Source organism: Hippopotamus amphibius, chromosome 3, assembly GCF_030028045.1.
Source record: "Hippopotamus amphibius kiboko isolate mHipAmp2 chromosome 3, mHipAmp2.hap2, whole genome shotgun sequence".
Lineage (NCBI taxonomy): Eukaryota > Metazoa > Chordata > Mammalia > Artiodactyla > Hippopotamidae > Hippopotamus > Hippopotamus amphibius.
In genome coordinates this window covers 78471484-78489393 of record NC_080188.1, presented here as the reverse complement: position 1 = coordinate 78489393, position 17910 = coordinate 78471484, and the positions used below count along the sequence as shown (strand labels likewise).

Below are 17910 nucleotides of genomic sequence, written 5' to 3'. Positions count from 1 at the left end.
TGGATAACCTATTAATCTGTTTGCACTGGTGCAAATATGATTTTTAGACAGTAGTTGTTTTAAGATTAATAGATGTTTCTCCTGGTAGGAATGCAAGATATAGGCTTCTTTCATTGTAGGTATATGATTTTCAACCCTTAATTTTTTAGACTTAATTTTTTCCTGCTGTGCCTCTAATCACAAACTTTTTGTTAAAACATTAAGGGTCTATGTTTAAAGAATGAGAGACATAAAAAGTTGCAGAAAATAAATGATAAATTCTTATTTATTGAAAGACATCCAGTTGAGAAATAGAGAAATAATTGTTAGGTAAGCATATATGGCACGATTATGATTCAGTTCCACTAACTCGTATTCTGAATTACACTTTCTGCTAATTCCAGAGCATTATATTCATGCAGCAGTGGTAGGAAGCACTGATTTTTTTTTTTAATGTCCTCCTCTTGATAAAGCACTGTAATGTCAGGAACGTTTAGTAGTCATTTTCTACCATTTGAGTATGTAATACTCTTATAGTGTTAAGAAGTCAAGTCGAAGTCTAGGATATTTAGACTGATTATTTGTGATATACAAAACCTAGTTGTATAAATCCAGTAGATATACCTGGTTTTTGCCGTTCTGTTGAAATTTTCCGTCAATAATGCCTTGTCCCAAGCACAAAATCCTGAGCAATGGGATACCAGGTCATGAAATAATACGGTAGTAGCACAGTCTGCTTCTGCACACAGTTCAGGAGGCCACGGACTTATCTAAAGGTTCTTTTTTCTCTCCTGTAGTATCATTACATATATTGTCAGATATGTCAGCTGTAGTAGGTGTAGTCTGGGGAGTCACAGTGTGTCCAAACCCTTGATAGTGGCCCATGGGTGAAGGTGGCACAGAAGAGGCAACGGAAATTGCATCCTGTGATGATGAGGACAGCAAGCTCGCATGTTCATTCTGGTCTTGATCCTCAGGAAAAAACCTTTTCCTAGGATGTCCCATGACTGTCCTTCCTTTAAAGTAACATAAAGGTTTCCGAGTTAGCCAAAAGTTAGGTTGTTTTCACCACTATAAACTTGCCGTGCTGAAAATGAGCTCCCCCTTGCCTGCCTCCCAATTTGGAGAGCCTTTCTGTGGTTACTGCTTCTCACAAAGTCTTTTCACCTCTTGAGCAGACCTGACAGGAGAACTACAGTAGCCCCTTTGAATGAATGAAATGGCCGGCACTTACCAACATGCCTTACTTGCTCAGAAATGTCATCCCTAATGTCTGAAACATCCCACATGGCAAGAAAGGAATCAAAGCATGAGCCCTCTTCTGCTTCTTGGACATACGGTTTATATGAGAAAGTGTAGTGATGAGCGATAGCAGCAAGGAACATCTCAATACAGATAATGAAGTCCTACGACAACAACAACAACAGCGTCAGCCGTCCCGGAGTTTACATCTAGTTTTGCAGATAAAGGAAAAAGCACTATCTTTCCCGTTCCAAAAGTACTTAAGTGTTAACAGCTGTTTTTTCCTCACAAGACTGTGTTCATTTTTCCATTTTCCAAAATAATGATTTTTGACCTCTTCAAAAAAAGAACCAACACAAAATGCCAAAAGTTTAACTCTGTTTTGCACTACCTCAATCAAGTATTTCTTTGCCAGGTACAATGCATTCTCCTCCACTGCCCAAGGACTTAGAGGAGAAATGCAGAAAGAGAAATTAAGTAGGAATAACAAAATCTAGGTTCTGTTCTTGGTTCTATTACAAATTAGTAACTGACCAATTTTTCTAGGGTTCCCTGTTTCCTCACGTGGAAAGTCAGGATAATAGTAGCCCCGAAGCCTGCATGCTGTCAGGTTTAGGAGATAACGTGTAAAAATGCTTAACAAATAGTAAAGTTCTATTGAATTCAGAGAGAGCGCTCCTTACCTGGAGTCCTGTGGCCACAGCTTCTACCGTTTGCCATTCCCATGTATGCTTTTCAGAAATAACGCCAACTTTTACCAACAAAGCAATAACTACTGCTTGCCTATATGTTAGGAAAAGGTAAACGCCAAATCTATATCAAGCATAAAATGAGCAGTTGTTTTAAAGATATGCCATTTAAAAAGTTAAGCCCCAGCACAACCTGTGGACCACCACCACCCTGCCTTTACAGCACATTCCTGAAGACACTGTATCTATATTAATACATTTGTTTTTACAGATTTACCCTTCTAGTAGAGTTTCAGCACATGAATTTTGATTATATATTCTCAGAACTTCAGTACTTCGTTTATAGTCTTTTTTTGTTTTGAAAGTGTGCACAACTAATTAGATTTTAAGTTCTTCCTATACATAGACAATGCCTAACACCTAGTACAACAGGAATTTAAAATGAAATAAAGGACACATACTTAAATGTTATTTATGCATGTATTAACTGATTATTCAGATTATTTTAAAGAGCATTTTGAAACTAGTCTTGTGTGAAGTCCTGGAACTAGAGACAAATTCAGAAGGGGTCTCACTCCAAGACAAGGAGTCATACTGAGCATTTCAAGCAAATCTAGGGATTTGCTCTCAGGGTAGATTTAAACAGCTAAAATGAGATAGACAAGCTTTCACAGATCTATGAATATATACAGAATATTCACTTCAATATTGCTTGTAATGGTAAAAAAAAAAATTAGAAACAACCTCAATGTTAACAGGAGATTGGATAAAAAGTTATACCTACACATCAGAATTTTATACGAGTCTAAAACAAAAAACCCAAACAACAAAATTATATCCTCACTGTACTTACAAAGAACTATAACTACAATATACTAAACATATCATTGAGTTCTACAAGTTTTTATAGTATGAAGCTATTTCTGTGGCGCTTTATAAATGACATGGACCACAATGTCATTCATTCATTCTGGGTGGTGGGGTTTCAAGACTTTTCTTTCCCCCCTTTTTGTATTATTTGTATATTGTTAAATTTGGTGTATTTGTTTCTAGGCCCCTATCACCCACCCCTTTACTAAAGTGGGACCATGTATACTTTTAAACAATATTTTTACTCATGCACATTTCCTCACATTATTAAATGTTCTATATCGTTTATCTTGCAAACTGTATTCTCTTATATGAAGAGACCATGATTTCTTTTAATGATTCCCTTAGTGTTGAAGACACTTAGTGTCTCAGATATTTTCTTTTTTATTTTATTTTATTTTATTTTTTATTATTTTTTTGGGGGGTACACCAAGTTATTTTCTTTTTATAAATGTTACAGTGACCATCTGATTATTTCTTTATGAAAAATCAAGAAGGGCTAAAAGAATGAACTTTTTAAAAGGTAAGCAGACATTTTAATTCATCTTCCTATTAACACTTTTAAAAGTCCTCCCTAACCAACAGTTTTATTGCCCTTGAGAAAATGAGAACATTTAAGAGAAAGGAACACTTACCAAAAAGAAACAAACACCACCAGCTTTACACAAAGAAATTTGCCCACAGGTTGAATTGGACTCAGTTCTTCCTTCAGTACTTTATAAAACAGGAGGAGACAATACATGGCAAACTAGAAACAAACAATTACACTTCTTCAATAAGAATAACTGAATATGGCATTAGAAATATTAAGGATGTAGGCTAGAGACCTAGCACAGGGTAATGTTTCAGGCAAAATTTTCTTGCCTTTATTATGCTATTTTTAGATTAACAACAAGCTCTTACAGTTTACTGTGGATGAATATATACAGAATGAAATTTCTCAGAAGGAACGTATAACATCTTTTCTGAAAATGGTTTTAAGAACCATAAGGAACACAGTGAACAAGTGACTGCCATGAATGGGAGAAAAGGCTCTCATTTAACCAAAATAAAAACATCTATCTGCTTGTTAATGGCTTTTATACACAAATTACCATTCATTTTATAAGGGTTGAGCTTACTAACTACTATTGTATGCATGTTATTTATAAGTGAACACAATAAATAAGTACTATTTCAACAAAACTGTGACCATGAAATTGGTAAGTAAGGAATCAGGGAAACCATTTTTCTTGAGGGCACTATGTTAATCCAGCTGAATTTATCAATACTTTTTAAAGATAAATGCTCAAGACATTATTTTTAGAAATCAGTGTAGCGCTAATTAGTGTAGCACTGCATAGCAATGAACATTTTTTCCTGAAAGTTTAGTTTTCCCCATTATAAAATGCTCATTTAAAATATTTTAGGAATATGAAAGCAGTAAAGTATAAAGTTGTTCATAGTCTCATCATCCAACCATTCCTTTCTACACATTTGGTTTTTAACAGGTATCATCAACTAAATATAAAATTTTGTTGCCTGATTTTTTTCCACTTAAAGTGCCCTTTTCCATATATTTCATTAAATAACTGCTTAATGTTTTGGCCAATGGAAGGAACATAGTATATTTAACCAGTCCTTGTCGCGAGGCTTTGGACCATTTCCAGGCTTTTGCAATTAACAAACAATAGGCTTTATATACAAGCATATTCAACACAAAAGTACTTCTGGCCATTTCTTGAGGAGGCATTCCCAGAAATGGAATTACTGTTTCCAGAGAATATGAACATATGGAAAAGTTTTGAATACACAAGCATTTCATTTTTATTATAAATCTAATACCACACGTGCATGCCATTGCACCTAAACTATTATTCTGCTGAAAGCATTAATGAAAGATTTTCAATAACATGCATATTCTTAAGTTGAAAGGATCCAACAGTTATATATTTGGAACATTTCAGTTTCTATAACATCATTTTTAAAAATTTGGCATTCTCAATTTTCAATTCCAAATAGAGAATTTTATTCTCCCATTTTTATTCAAACCCTGTACTGTCATACACTAGTAAGACATTTTTCTTACTGAATATGCCTAGGATATTTTTTTTTAAGGAGAGCGTTGTGCTTTTATTTATGACATATCCATATAACTGTGCAATGAATACCAGAACCAACTGAAAAAACACAATCAACAAGTCAATGTATAAGTCACCAGATAATTAACATATATTTTTAAATATGTATAAAGATATATGTTAAAGTTTCTTCAAGTTCTTCCTACAAATCAAGTTTAGTATTAAAGTTACAATTAAGCTTTATTCCAGAAGAAACTTCCCCTAAAAAAATTTAGTTACAGATCTAAATTCAGTAGTTAAGATGAATATTTACTTACCAACTGTGACATATTGTTTATTATAACCAAGTAAGTCCAAGCATTTGAAAAGCTAAAGTTCCCTTCATCATATATATGAAGCAGCTCACAGATTCTAAAATATGGTAAAAGTGAGACAACTTTATGAATAACTAAATCAAAAATATATTTTAAAATACAGCATTGACAGCAATACTTAAATTTGGAAGTCAGTTTATCTCAAAGATCCTGTAGATAATCACTTGATTTTGCCCATAGAGGTGGTTCAAAAATTAAAAGAAAAACATTTTGCTAGAAATGTTACCATATGATTATTCCTCTGATCTGAAGTAAATCCAAAAGACACATACATTGAACTAGAAAGGGTAATTATTAGATTCAAAAAAATGCTACCTAATTTTAAAAAGATTGTTAAAACATATAATGCAGGTCTATAACTACAGCTATAGTTTTTTCCCCAAATTGTCTTGGAGGCAACTTTTATGATGACCCAGATCTAAGTATTAATTTGCATGATTTCCCAATTTCCGTAACAGCAGAGAAATAAAGCATGCCTTCATAAATAAGTGAATTAGACTTAATTCTAAGGCAACTGTCGCTAAAGAATTGCTAGCACAAAGGCAGAATAAAGAATTGAATGCTTCTTTCCCCTTTCTTCCCATTCTTCCTCTGTGAACAGACAGAATGCTAGTATAACTAGCAGATAAGACACAATCTACCTGCTTTAAACTGTTTGATGTTCTTAAATTTTTAGGGAATAGTTTTACCAGGTAGCTTAATGATATCTCATTTTACCTCAAGTGCTAAGACTTGACAGAATTTTTAAAAAAAGAAAAATGTTTTCTTCTTTGGAATACAGTAAATAGAAAATGAAAGCATGTAATGAATCTTAAGTGGTATACTTTAACTTCATGTATGTTTCTGTAAGGCTATATGAACATTAATACTTGAAAAAAAATATTTTTTCCTTGAAAAAAATATTTTTAAAATGCTTTCCAGAAATCTCCAGAGAGAATATTATTTAGAAGAATTCTGTGGTGATTCCTTGCCTATAAACAGTCACCTTATTCTAACACAGTAGGATTTCTATATACTGTGTTTTTATAACACACTAGATGTGTTATAAACAAGTAATACTCTTTATATGCTTTTCTACTCAGCTGTTCCACTTAAGTATAAGAGCATGAGAATGTTTGAAAAATAAGTTCTATGTACTTACAAAGCAACGATGGTGGTGAATGGTCTGACAACTGTATATTGTAATACACCCAGTTTGCATCTAAACAGCAATACTCTGCCAAAGAAAAAGAACTTAGCATTTCAACTACCCATTTCACTAGTATCAAGTTTTCTCCAAAGCCCCCAAATTAAAATCACTTTGACAAATGATGCCATATTTATATTTAATTCTTTTAATTTAGTCATTCTAAATGGCTCCTGGGGAAGAATATGGATGGTAGCATACAAACTATTTAAATACTATTTTTAAAATTATGTAACAACTGCATCTTCTGAAAGATCTCCCTTTTTATGTCCAGTATCAAATTCCTGAATAGTGCAACAAAGAACAGAAACAAAAAGAATGGAAGTGGGTCCCTGTATGTTTCTGGAAGAAAAACCGAGTAAAAAATTATGTGTAGGATTGCGTATATTTAGAAAATATTATTTACACTTACGATTCAGTTTCAAGTTTGGGGGGTGTGTGTGTGTGTGTGTGTGTATAAAATTCCAGAGAGTATCACTGACTAGACAGTCTGAAAGAACAAAACAAAGATCCTACATAAAAGAGTTTTTATTTTATCACTGAGCTCACTTAATGTAGGCGAAAATTCACAAGGAGTAACAAGCAAACAGAAACAAAGCCAAAAAGTCCCAAAACAACTACCAAAAGAGAGCCTTGTGTAAGCCTTCTTAGAAGACAAAGATGCTCTGAGGGCAAACATTTATTTAGCACTCCTTTATCAATTTCATTTAGCACTCCTTTATCAATTTCATGTATCACAAATCCCCTAATTTAAGAATTACATCTGGACTGGGAAGAATGAACCTGACATACAGACCCTGAGGCACTGGGTTACTAGAACTGAATAAAAAACCGATGGGGTTCTACGTGCTGAGGGCCTTCTTTGTGCTGAGGTGGTTCACTCCCATTGACAACTAAGTGGCCCCTGTGGAGGTGGGCCTGGGAGCTGTACTTGGGCTTGCTGCAAGACCTCTTGATGAAAATGCCTGGCTATACAGGCTGTGCTTCTGGTCCCATACTCTTTACAAAGCTCAATTAAGTAGGGGTTGGGTTAAACCTACAGCGTTCTATGAGCTGACTGTCAAACGGAACCTGAGACCAGTCGCATGACTGTGCAAAAGTATTAAATAGTCAATTAGATACCTTTGAAAGCTGTGGAGAATTAATGAACTGGAAGATGTATCTGAAGAAACTGGCCACAATGTAACAAAGGCTGAGACAAAGAGACAACCGTGAAAGAGAGTTACAAAGAATAGAACAGAATCAGAAGGTCTAACATATACTTAAAAATCTCAGAAGAGTAAAGGGCAAAATCAGAGGAAGGGCAAAATCAGCAGGTTATGGCTGAGAACATTTCAGAGCTGAGCAAAAACACAAAATCAAGAGACTGGAAATTACGCAGGGATTAGACACTTGGTAGTGAAACTGCCAAACATCAACGACAGAGAGGGTCTTAAGTTCCCGTCAACAAGGCATTACATCCAGCAAAACTATCTTTCAAGAATGAGGGCAAAATAAAGATACTTTTGGATAAGTATATCTGAGAAAATTTGCCACTGATACACTGACACTAAATGAGCTTTCAAGGGCCATGCTTTAAAGAAGGAAATGATCCCAGAGAGATCTGAGATGCAAGAAGTAAGGAACAAATAAATTGTTGTACTGTAGTTAAAACTATAAAAGTAGTACAAAAAAATTCTATCCAAAATTTGATATCTAATTTTCAAGATTAAAGTAAGACTTTATAATAGTCACAATAAGACTAGAAATAGAAACTGTAACTTCCAAACTAGTAGTGAGGGAAAAGAAATAGAATAAGAAAAACAGCAATAAAAGAATGTAATCAACTACCAGTGGGATTTGGAGTAGCAACTGTAACCCTATATTGATAGAGCTGCAGTGAAAATATGTATTCCATAAACGGTAAGACAGAAATTACAGAGAGTCAAAGATCATAGTTTTACCACTAGATACGTTAGGAAAAAGCTTTTGGTTTTCAAGACTATATATATATATATACATACATACATATAAACATATATTTTAACAATTGCCAACATGGAATCAGAGACATGTAACAACTGTCATTAAATGTGGGTGGAATAAAACAGATTTGTCTATTAAATTCTATTATATTTGTTTATATTCCACAAACGTTTGAAAAACTTTAAAGTTATTTATTAAAATCTTTATTAAATAATTAGAAGGATCTTCTCAAACTTCTTATACCTTTTCAAAGTATTAAATGAACATTTTTATATTTTTAAAAAGAGGTTAAATGCAATCTGGATTCTTGGATCCTGGAACAGAAGGAGGGCATTAGTGGAAAAACTGAGGAAATCTGAACAGTCTGCATTTAACAGTATTGTACCACTGTTATGTCTTACTTTTGACAAATATACCAGGATTCCATAAGATGTTAATATTAGGGGAAGGTGGATGAAAGGTAACGGGACATCTGCTTGTATCTGCAACTTTTCTGTAAATTTAAAATTATTCCAAAAAAAAGTTTATTTTAGAAGTGTAATCAATGAAAAAAGGAAATTAGAAAAAAGTGAGAGATATAGAACAAAAAGTGGCAAAATTATAAATGAATATATCAATAATCACAAAAATGTTACTAGGCTACCTTGTGTAAGTGACAGATTGTCAGATTAGATTTTTAAAAAACAAACACTAAACTTAAAAAAAAAGTTATACACCTAAAAGACAAGCACACAGAAAAGATGAAAGTAAAAGGTAGAGAAAGATAAGCCAGGCAAATACTAACCAAAGATAGGAAACCTGTTAACATCAGACAAAGTAACTTTATGACAACAAAAGATTTTTTTGGAATAGAAACAGCATCTAAATATAAAGTAAAAACTTGACAGACTTTCACAAAGAAATTGACAAATTATCAGTGGCAGAGTTTCAACATCTCTTTCAGTAACTGACAGAACAAGTAGCCAAAATCAACACAAATGTAGACAAACTGAGCAACACAATAAAATACAATTGACCTCATGGACATAAATATCTCACAGCCACTCCCTAATAGAGCATACACATTCTCTTCAAGCCCACAGAGAACCATTATAAAAACTGATCATGTACTAGAAGGCATGAAACAAATTATAACCAAATTCAAAGACTGTCTCATAGTATATTCTCTGACTACAATGCAAATAAATAAAATGAAAAACAAAATCCTCATATTTGGAAATTTTAAAATACTTCAAAATAACCTGGGGAAAGAAGAAATCCAAACAGAAAATTAAAAACCTTAAACTGGGGACTTCCTAGGTGGTACTAGTGGTTAAGAATCTGCCTACCAATGCAGGGGATATGGGTTCGATCCCTGCTCCAGGAAGATCCCACATGCCGCTGAGCAACTAAGCCCGTGCACCACAATTACTGAGCCCATTTGCCACAACTACTGAAGCCCATGCTCCTAAAGCCGGTGCTCCACAACAAGAGAAGCAATGGTAGTGAGAAGCCCGCGTGCCAAAACAAAGAGTAGCCCTGCTCTCTGCAGCTAGAGAAAGCCCGTGTGCAGCAACAAAGACCCAACAAAGCCAATAAAAAAAAAATAAATTTAACAAATAAATAAATAAAAACCTTAAACTGGATGATAATGAAAACGTTAAATATGAAAATAGCGTCATGGGCAATATATGTTCAATAGACTTATTGCAGGTGTCATTTCATTTACTGTATACACTAATACTGAATAATTATATTGGACACTGAAACTAATATAATGTTGTATGTCAATCATATCTCAAAAAAAGCAAACAAACCCCAACAGAAACAGGAATTCAGTGAATACAGAACTTGAATGGAAATGTATAGTTTTAAATGCAGCATTAAAAAAAAAGACTGTAAATTAATGAGCTAAGACTCGTTAGAATAAGAACAGAGTAAACCAAAAGAAATGGGAGAAAGGAAGTAAAAATAGACTACAAACGAATGAAACAGAAAACAAAACATACTACACAGAATCAACAAAACCAAGAGTCAGTTCTTAAAAAGATTAGTTAAAAATAGGCAAACTTCTGGAAAGACTGTTCAAGCAAAAACAGAGATACTAATAACATTAGAAATGGAAAAGGAGTCATAATGACAGATTCAAAAGACATTAAGATATAAACTAATATATATCCATACACTTTAAAACTCTGTCTATATGCCTAACTCCCAAATACTATAGTTAAAAAAAAATTTATTCCAGGAACAACAGAAAGCATAAATAGTTCTAGAACTGTTCTCCCACAAAGAAAAGTCCAGAGCTAATCTTTCAAGGAACAGTATATAATCTCTTCCTATGACATATAAATAAAAGGCAATAATTCCTAGCCTGTTTAAGATGGTGGAGTAAGAGAACATGTGCTCACTTCCTCCTGCAAGAGTACTGGTATTACAACTAACTGCTGAACAATCATCGACAGAAAGACACTGGAACTCACCAAAAAAGACACCCCACATCCAGAGACAAAGGAGAAGCCGCAATGAGACCAAAGGAGGCAGGCAATCGCGTTAAAATCAAATCCCATAAATGCTGGGTGGGTGACTCACAAACAAGAGAACAGTTATACCACAGAAGTCCACCCACTAAAGTGAGGGTTCTGAGCCCCATGTCAGGCTTCCCAACCTGGGGGTCCAGCAATGGGAGGAGGAATCCCCAGAGAATCAGACTTTGAAAGCCAGCAGGATGTGAATCAGATTTGAATGAGAATGAGATTTTGAAAGCCAGCAGGAACTCCACAGGACTGGGGGAAACAGAGACCCTACTCTTGGAGGGCACACAAAAAATAGTGTGCTCACCAGGACCCAGGAAGAAAGAGCAGTGACCTCATAGGAGACAGAACCAGACCTACCTGCTGGTGTTGGAGGGTTGCCTGCAGAGGTGGGGGGCAGCTGTGGCTCACCAAGGAGACGGGGCAATGGTGGCAGGGGTTCTGGGAAATGCTCATTGGCTTGAGACCTCCCAGAGTCTGCCATTAGCCCTACCAAAGAGCCTGTAAGCTCCAGTGCTGGGTAGTCTCAGGCCAAACAACTAACAAGGTGAGAACACAGCCTCACCCACCGGCAGACAAGCAGATTAAAGTTTTACTGAGCTCTGCCCACCTCATCAGATTAAAGTTTTACTGAGCTCCACCTATCCAGCCCAACCCACCATCAGTCCCTCCCATCAGGAAGCATGCAGAAGCCTCCTAGATAGCTTCCTCCACAAGAGGGCAGACAGCAGTATCAAGCAGTATCAGCAGTATTTCGTTCCCTGGAACTGAAAACCACAGCCACAGAAAGATAGAGAAAATGAAAAGCAGAGGACTTTGTACCAGATGAAGGGACAGGATAAAACCCCAGAAAAACAACTAAATGAAGAGGAGAGAGGCACTCTTCCAGGAAAAGAATTCAGAATAATGATGGCAAAGATGATCCAGGACTTTGAAAAAAGACTGGATGCAAAGATAGAAAAGTTTACCAAAGACCTAGAAGAATTAAAGAACAAACAAACAGATCTGCAACACAATAACAGAAATGAAAAATACACTAGAAAGAACCAACAGCAGATTAACTGAGGGAGAAGGGCGAATAAGTGACCTGGAAGACAGAATGGTGATAATCACTGATGCAGAAAAGAATAAATAAAAAAGAATGAAAAGAACTGAAGACAGCCTCTGGGACAATGTTTAATGCACCAACATTCGCATTATAGAGGTCCCAGAAGGAGAAGAGAGAGAGAAAGGACCTGAGAAAATACTGGAAGAGATTCTAGTTGAAAACTTCCCTAACATGGGAAAGGAAATAGCTACCCAAGTGCAAGAAGCGCAGAGAGTCCCAGGCAGGACAAACCCAAGGAGAAACACGCCAAGACATACAGTAGTCAAACTGACAAAAATTAAAGACAGAGAAAAGTTATTAAAAGCAACAAGGGAAAAATGACAAATAACATACAAGGGAAAAACGACAAATAACATACAAGGGAACTGCCATAAGGTTAACAGCTGATTTCTCAGCAGAAACTCTGCAAGCCAGAAGGGAGTGACACGGTATATTTAAAGTGATGAAAGGGAAGAACCTACAACCAAGGGTACTCTATCCAGCAAGGATCTCATTCAGATTCGACAGAGAAATCAAAAGCTTTACAGACAAGCAACAGCTAAGAGAATTCAACACCACCAAGCCAGCCCTACAACAAATGCTAAAGGAACTTCTCTAAGTGGGAAACATAAGAAAAGGACCTACAAAAACATAACAAAACAAAAAATTAAGAAAATGGTAATAGGAACATATATATCGATAATTACCTTGAATGTAAATGGACTAAATGCACCAACCAAAAGACATAGACTGGCTGAATGGATACAAAAACAAGACCCACATATATGCTGTCTACAAGAGACCCACTTCAGACCTAGGGACACATACAGATGGAAAGTGAGGGGATGGAAAAAAGATACTCCATGCAAATGGAAATCAAAAGAAAGCTGGAGTAGCAACTCATATCAGATAAAATAGACTTTAAAATAAAAAATGTTACAAGAGACAAGAAAGGACATTACATAAACATCAAGGGATCAATCCAAGAAGACAAGATAATTATAAATATATATGCACCCAATATAGGAACACCTCAATACATAAGGCAAATGCTAACAACTATGAAAGAGGAAATCGACAGTAATACAATAATAGTAGGGGACTTTAACACTCCACTTACATCAATGGACAGATCATCCAAACAGAAAATAAATAAGGACACACAAGCTTTAAATGACACATTAGACCATCTCGACGTAATTGATATTTATAGGACATTCCATCCAAAAACTACAGAATGCACTTCTCAAGTGAACATGGAACATTTTCCAGGATAGATCACATCTTGGGTTACAAGTCAAGCCTCGGTAAATTCAAGAAAATTGAAATCATATCAAGTATCTTCTCTGACCACAACACCATGAGACTAGATATCAATTACAAGGAAAAAACTATAAAAAACACAAACACATGGAGGCTAAACAATACGCTATTAAACAACCAAGAAATCACTAAAGAAATCAAAGGGGAAATCAAAAAATACCTAGAAACAAATGACAATGAAAACACAACAACCCAAAACCTATGGGATGCAGCAAAAGCAGTTCTAAGAGGGAAGTTAATAGCAATACAGTCCTACCTCAAGAAACAAGAAAAATATCAAATCAACAACCTCACCTTTCACCTAAAACAACTAGAGAAAGAAGAACAAAGAAACCCCAAAGTGCGCAGAAGGAAAGAAATCATAAAGATCAGAGCAGAAATAAATGAAAAAGAAAGGAAGGAAACAATAGCAAAGATCAATGAAACTAAAAGCTGGTTCTTTGAGAAGGTAAACAAAATTGATAAATCATTAGCCAGACATCAGGAAAAAAAGGGAGAAGACACAAATCAACAGAATTAGAAATGAAAAAGGAGAAGCAACAACTGACACCGCAGAAATACAGAAGATCATGAGAGACTACTACAATCAACTATATAAACCACATAACCTGGAAGAAAAGGATAAACTCTTAGAAAAGTACAATCTTTCAAGACTGAACCAGGAAGAAATAGAAAATATGAACAGACCAATCACAAATATGGAAATTGAGACTGTGATTAAAAATCTCCCAACAAACAAAAGTCCAGGACCAGATGGAGTCACGTGAATTTTATCAAAAATTTAGAGAAGAGATAACACCCATCCTTCTCAAGCTCTTCCAAAAAATTGCAGAGGAAGGAACACTCCCAAACTCATTCTATGAGGCCACCATCACCCTGATACCAAAACCAGGCAAGGATGTCACAAAAAAAGAACATTACAGGCCAATATCACTGATCAACATAGATGCAAAAATCCTCAACAAAATACTAGCCAACAGAATCCAATAGCACATTAAAAAGATCATACACCATGAGCAAGTGGGGTTTATCCCTGGGATGCCAGGATTCTTCAATATACGCAAATCAATCAATGTGATACATCATATCAACAAATTGAAGGATAAAAACCATATGATAATCTTAATAGATGCAGAAAAAGCTTTTGACAAAATTCAACATTGATTTATGATAAAAACTCTCCAGAAAATGGGCATAGAAGGAAATTACCTCAACATAATAAAAGCCATGTATCAGAAACCAAAAGTCAACATCGTTCTAAATGGTGAAAAACTGAAAGAATTCCTTCTAAGAACAGGAACAAGACAAGGGTGCTCACTCTCACCACTATTATTCAACATAGTTTTGGAAGTTTTAACCACAGCAATCAGAGAAGAAAATGAAATAAAAGGAATCCAAATTGGAAAAGAAGAAGGAAAATTGTCACTCTTAGCAGGTGACATGATATTATACATAGAAAACCCGAAAGACTCCACCAGAAAACTGCTAGCACTAATTGATGAATTTAGTAAAGTAGCAGGATACAAAATTAATGCACAGAAATCTCTTGCATTCCTATACACTAACAACGAAAAAGCAGAAAGAGAAATTAAGGAAACTCTCCCATTTACCACTGCAACAAAAAGAATAAAACACCTAGGAATCAACCTGCCTAAGGAGGCAAAAGACTTGTATGCAGAAAAGTATAAGACACTGGTGAAGGAAATCAAAGACGACACAAACAGATGGAGAGACATACCATGTTCTTGGATTGGAAGAATCAACATTGTGAAAATGACTATACTACCCAAAGCAATTTACAGATTCAACGCAACCCCTATCAAATTACTAACAGCACTTTTCACAGAACTAGAACAAGAAATCTTACGATTTGTATGGAAATGCAAAAGACCACGAATAGCCAAAGCAATCTTGAGAAGGAAAGATGGAGTCAGTGGAATCAGGCTTCCTGACTTCAAACTATACTACAAGGCCACAGTGATCAAGACAGTATGGTACTGGCACAAAAACAGAAAGGAAGATCAATGGAACAAAATAGAGAACTCAGAGGTAAACCCAAGCACATATGGGCACCTTATCTTTGACAAAGGAGGCACGAATATACAATGGAAAAAAGACAGCCTCTTCAATAAGTGGTGCTGGGAAAATTGGACAGCTACATGTAAAAGAACACCATACACAAAAATAAACTCCAAATGGATTAAAGACCTACATGTAAGGCCAGACACTATAAAACTCCTAGAGGAAAACATAGGCAGAACACTCTATGGCATACATCAAAGCAAGATTCTTTTTGACCCACCTGCTAGAATCATGGAAATAAAATCAAGAATAAACAGATGGGACCTAATGAGACTTAAAAGCTTTTGCACAGCGAAAGAAACCATAAACAAGACAAAAAGACAACCCTCAAAATGGGAGAAAATACTTGCCAACGAAGCAACGGACAAAGAATTAATCTCCAAAATATACAAACAGCTCATGCAGCTTAATACCAAAAAAGCAAATAACCCAATCCACAAATGGGTGGAAGACCTAAACAGACATTTCTCCAAAGAAGACATACAGATGGCCAACAAACACATGAAAAGATGCTCAACATCACTAATCATTAGAGAAATGCAAGTCAAAGCCACAATGAGGTATCACCTCACACCAGTCAGAATGGCCATCATCAAAACATCTAGAAACAATAAATGTTTGAGAGGGTGTGGAGAAAAGGGAACTCTCCTGCACTGTTGGTGGGAATGTAAGTTGGTACAGTGACTATGGAAAACAGTTTGGAGGTTCCTTAAGAAACTAAAAATAGAACTACCATATGATCCAGTCATCCCACTCCTGGGCATATACCTAGAGAAAACCATAATCCAAAAAGAAACATGTACTGTAATGTTCACTGCAGCACTATTTACAATAGCCAGGACATGGAAACAATCTCAATGCCCATCAACAGATGAACAGATAAAGAAGATGTGGCATATATATATACAATGGAATATTACTCAGCCATAAAAAGGAATGAAATGGAGCTATATGTAACGAGGTGGATAGACCTAGAGTCTGTATACAGAGTGAAGTAAGCCAGAAAGAGAAGAACAAATTTTGTATGCTAACTCATATATATGGAATCTAAAAAAAAAAAAAAGAGGTACCTATGAATCCAGTGACAGGGCAAGAATAAGGATGCAGATGTAGAGAATGCACTGGAGGACATGGGGTTGAGGGGGCGGGGGGTGAAGGGGAAGCTGGGACGAAGTTAGAGAGTAGCATAGACATATATACACTACCAACTGTAAAATAGCTAGCTAGTGGGAAGTTGCTGTATAACAAAGGGAAATCAACTCGATGATGGGTGCTACCTTAGAGGGCCAGGACAGGGAGAGCAGGAGGGAGTCGCAGGAGGGAGGGGATATGGGGATATACGTAATATACAGCTGATTCACTTTAGTGTACCTCAAAAGCTCGAACAATTATTTGTAAAGCAATTATTTTCCAATAAAGAGCTTAAACAAAAAAGGAAAACCAGACAGGGACAGTATAAGACTGGAAAATCATAACCTAATCTCATTCATGAGCAAAGATGTAGTAATTCTAAACAAAATATTAGCAAACCAAAGCTTATGATGATGTAGAAAAGCTAACGATACATCATAACCACTTAAAATTTATCCTCTAAGTGCAAGGGGATTTTAACATTACAAAAGCCATTAATCTAATTCATTACATTAACAGGTTAAAAGCAAAAAATTATGATCATCTCAACAGGTATAGAAAAAGCATTTGATGAAATTCAATACTTATTTATGATTAAATACTCTTAACAAACTAGGGATAAAAAGGAGTTTATTTAACCTAATAAAGGATGCCTATAAAATACCTTTAGAAACATTAAATTCAAATGTGAAATTTTAAGAATTCCCTTTAAAACCAGGAATGATACAAAAATGTCTAGAGGTACTCATCAGCACAGTGAGAAGAAAGAGAAATGTATGGTATAAAGACTACAAAGCAACCAAGTCCTTCTTTTGAAGATGGCTGGCTATTCAGAGAACTTAAGATCTACAGACTAAGAAAATATAACAGGATTTTGGAATACAGGCTCAATATGCAAACACCAACTGCCCTTCTACACACTGGCAGCAATAAAACTAATTTTTAAAAAAGATGCCACTTATAATCGCAAGAAAATATGTTTATAAGGTCAACCAATGATTTTATGAGAAAACTATACTAAAAGATAAAAGAAGAGCTAAACAAGTAAAAAGCTGACCATATTCACTGATAAGAAGACTCAAAAAATCATAAAAATGTTAATAAACTAAAGATTGAATTCACTTCCAATCAAAAAACTTTTCAAACAACCTGACGAGCTGATTCTAAAATTTATGTGTAAGAGCACCCACCCAAGAATAGCCAAGATAACAGGGCTTGGGCACCTGCCCTTCATTTCCAGGCTTATTAATAAACTGTAGTAGTTAATGTATGGAATTGGTCCAGGGATAGAAAAGTTAACCAATAAAACAGAGAAAGATCTTTATGGAATCTTTACATTATGGCAGAGATGGCAACATAGAACAGTGAGGTAGAAGACAAAGAATGATGCTAGATCAGTAAGCCAATGG

General features: G+C 35.4%; 1 protein-coding gene across 3 annotated transcripts in view; it reads right to left on the bottom strand.

The window, feature by feature from the left end:
- Positions 1-237: 237 nt before the first annotated feature.
- TMEM184C (transmembrane protein 184C) overlaps positions 238-17910 on the bottom strand; it is a 30859-nt gene continuing 13186 nt past the window's right edge. The window contains exons 5-10 of one of the 3 annotated variants that reach the window (XM_057728167.1): positions 6356-6430; positions 5158-5251; positions 3416-3528; positions 1905-2004; positions 1214-1385; positions 238-995 (exon numbers count right to left, since the gene is read on the bottom strand). In XM_057728167.1, the coding sequence (XP_057584150.1) occupies positions 730-995; positions 1214-1385; positions 1905-2004; positions 3416-3528; positions 5158-5251; positions 6356-6430 (820 nt within the window). In that variant the 3' untranslated portion in view covers positions 238-729. The remainder of the gene's footprint in view (positions 996-1213; positions 1386-1904; positions 2005-3415; positions 3529-5157; positions 5252-6355; positions 6431-17910) is intronic. The other 2 variants (XM_057728169.1, XM_057728168.1) reach the window with 2 other exon arrangements.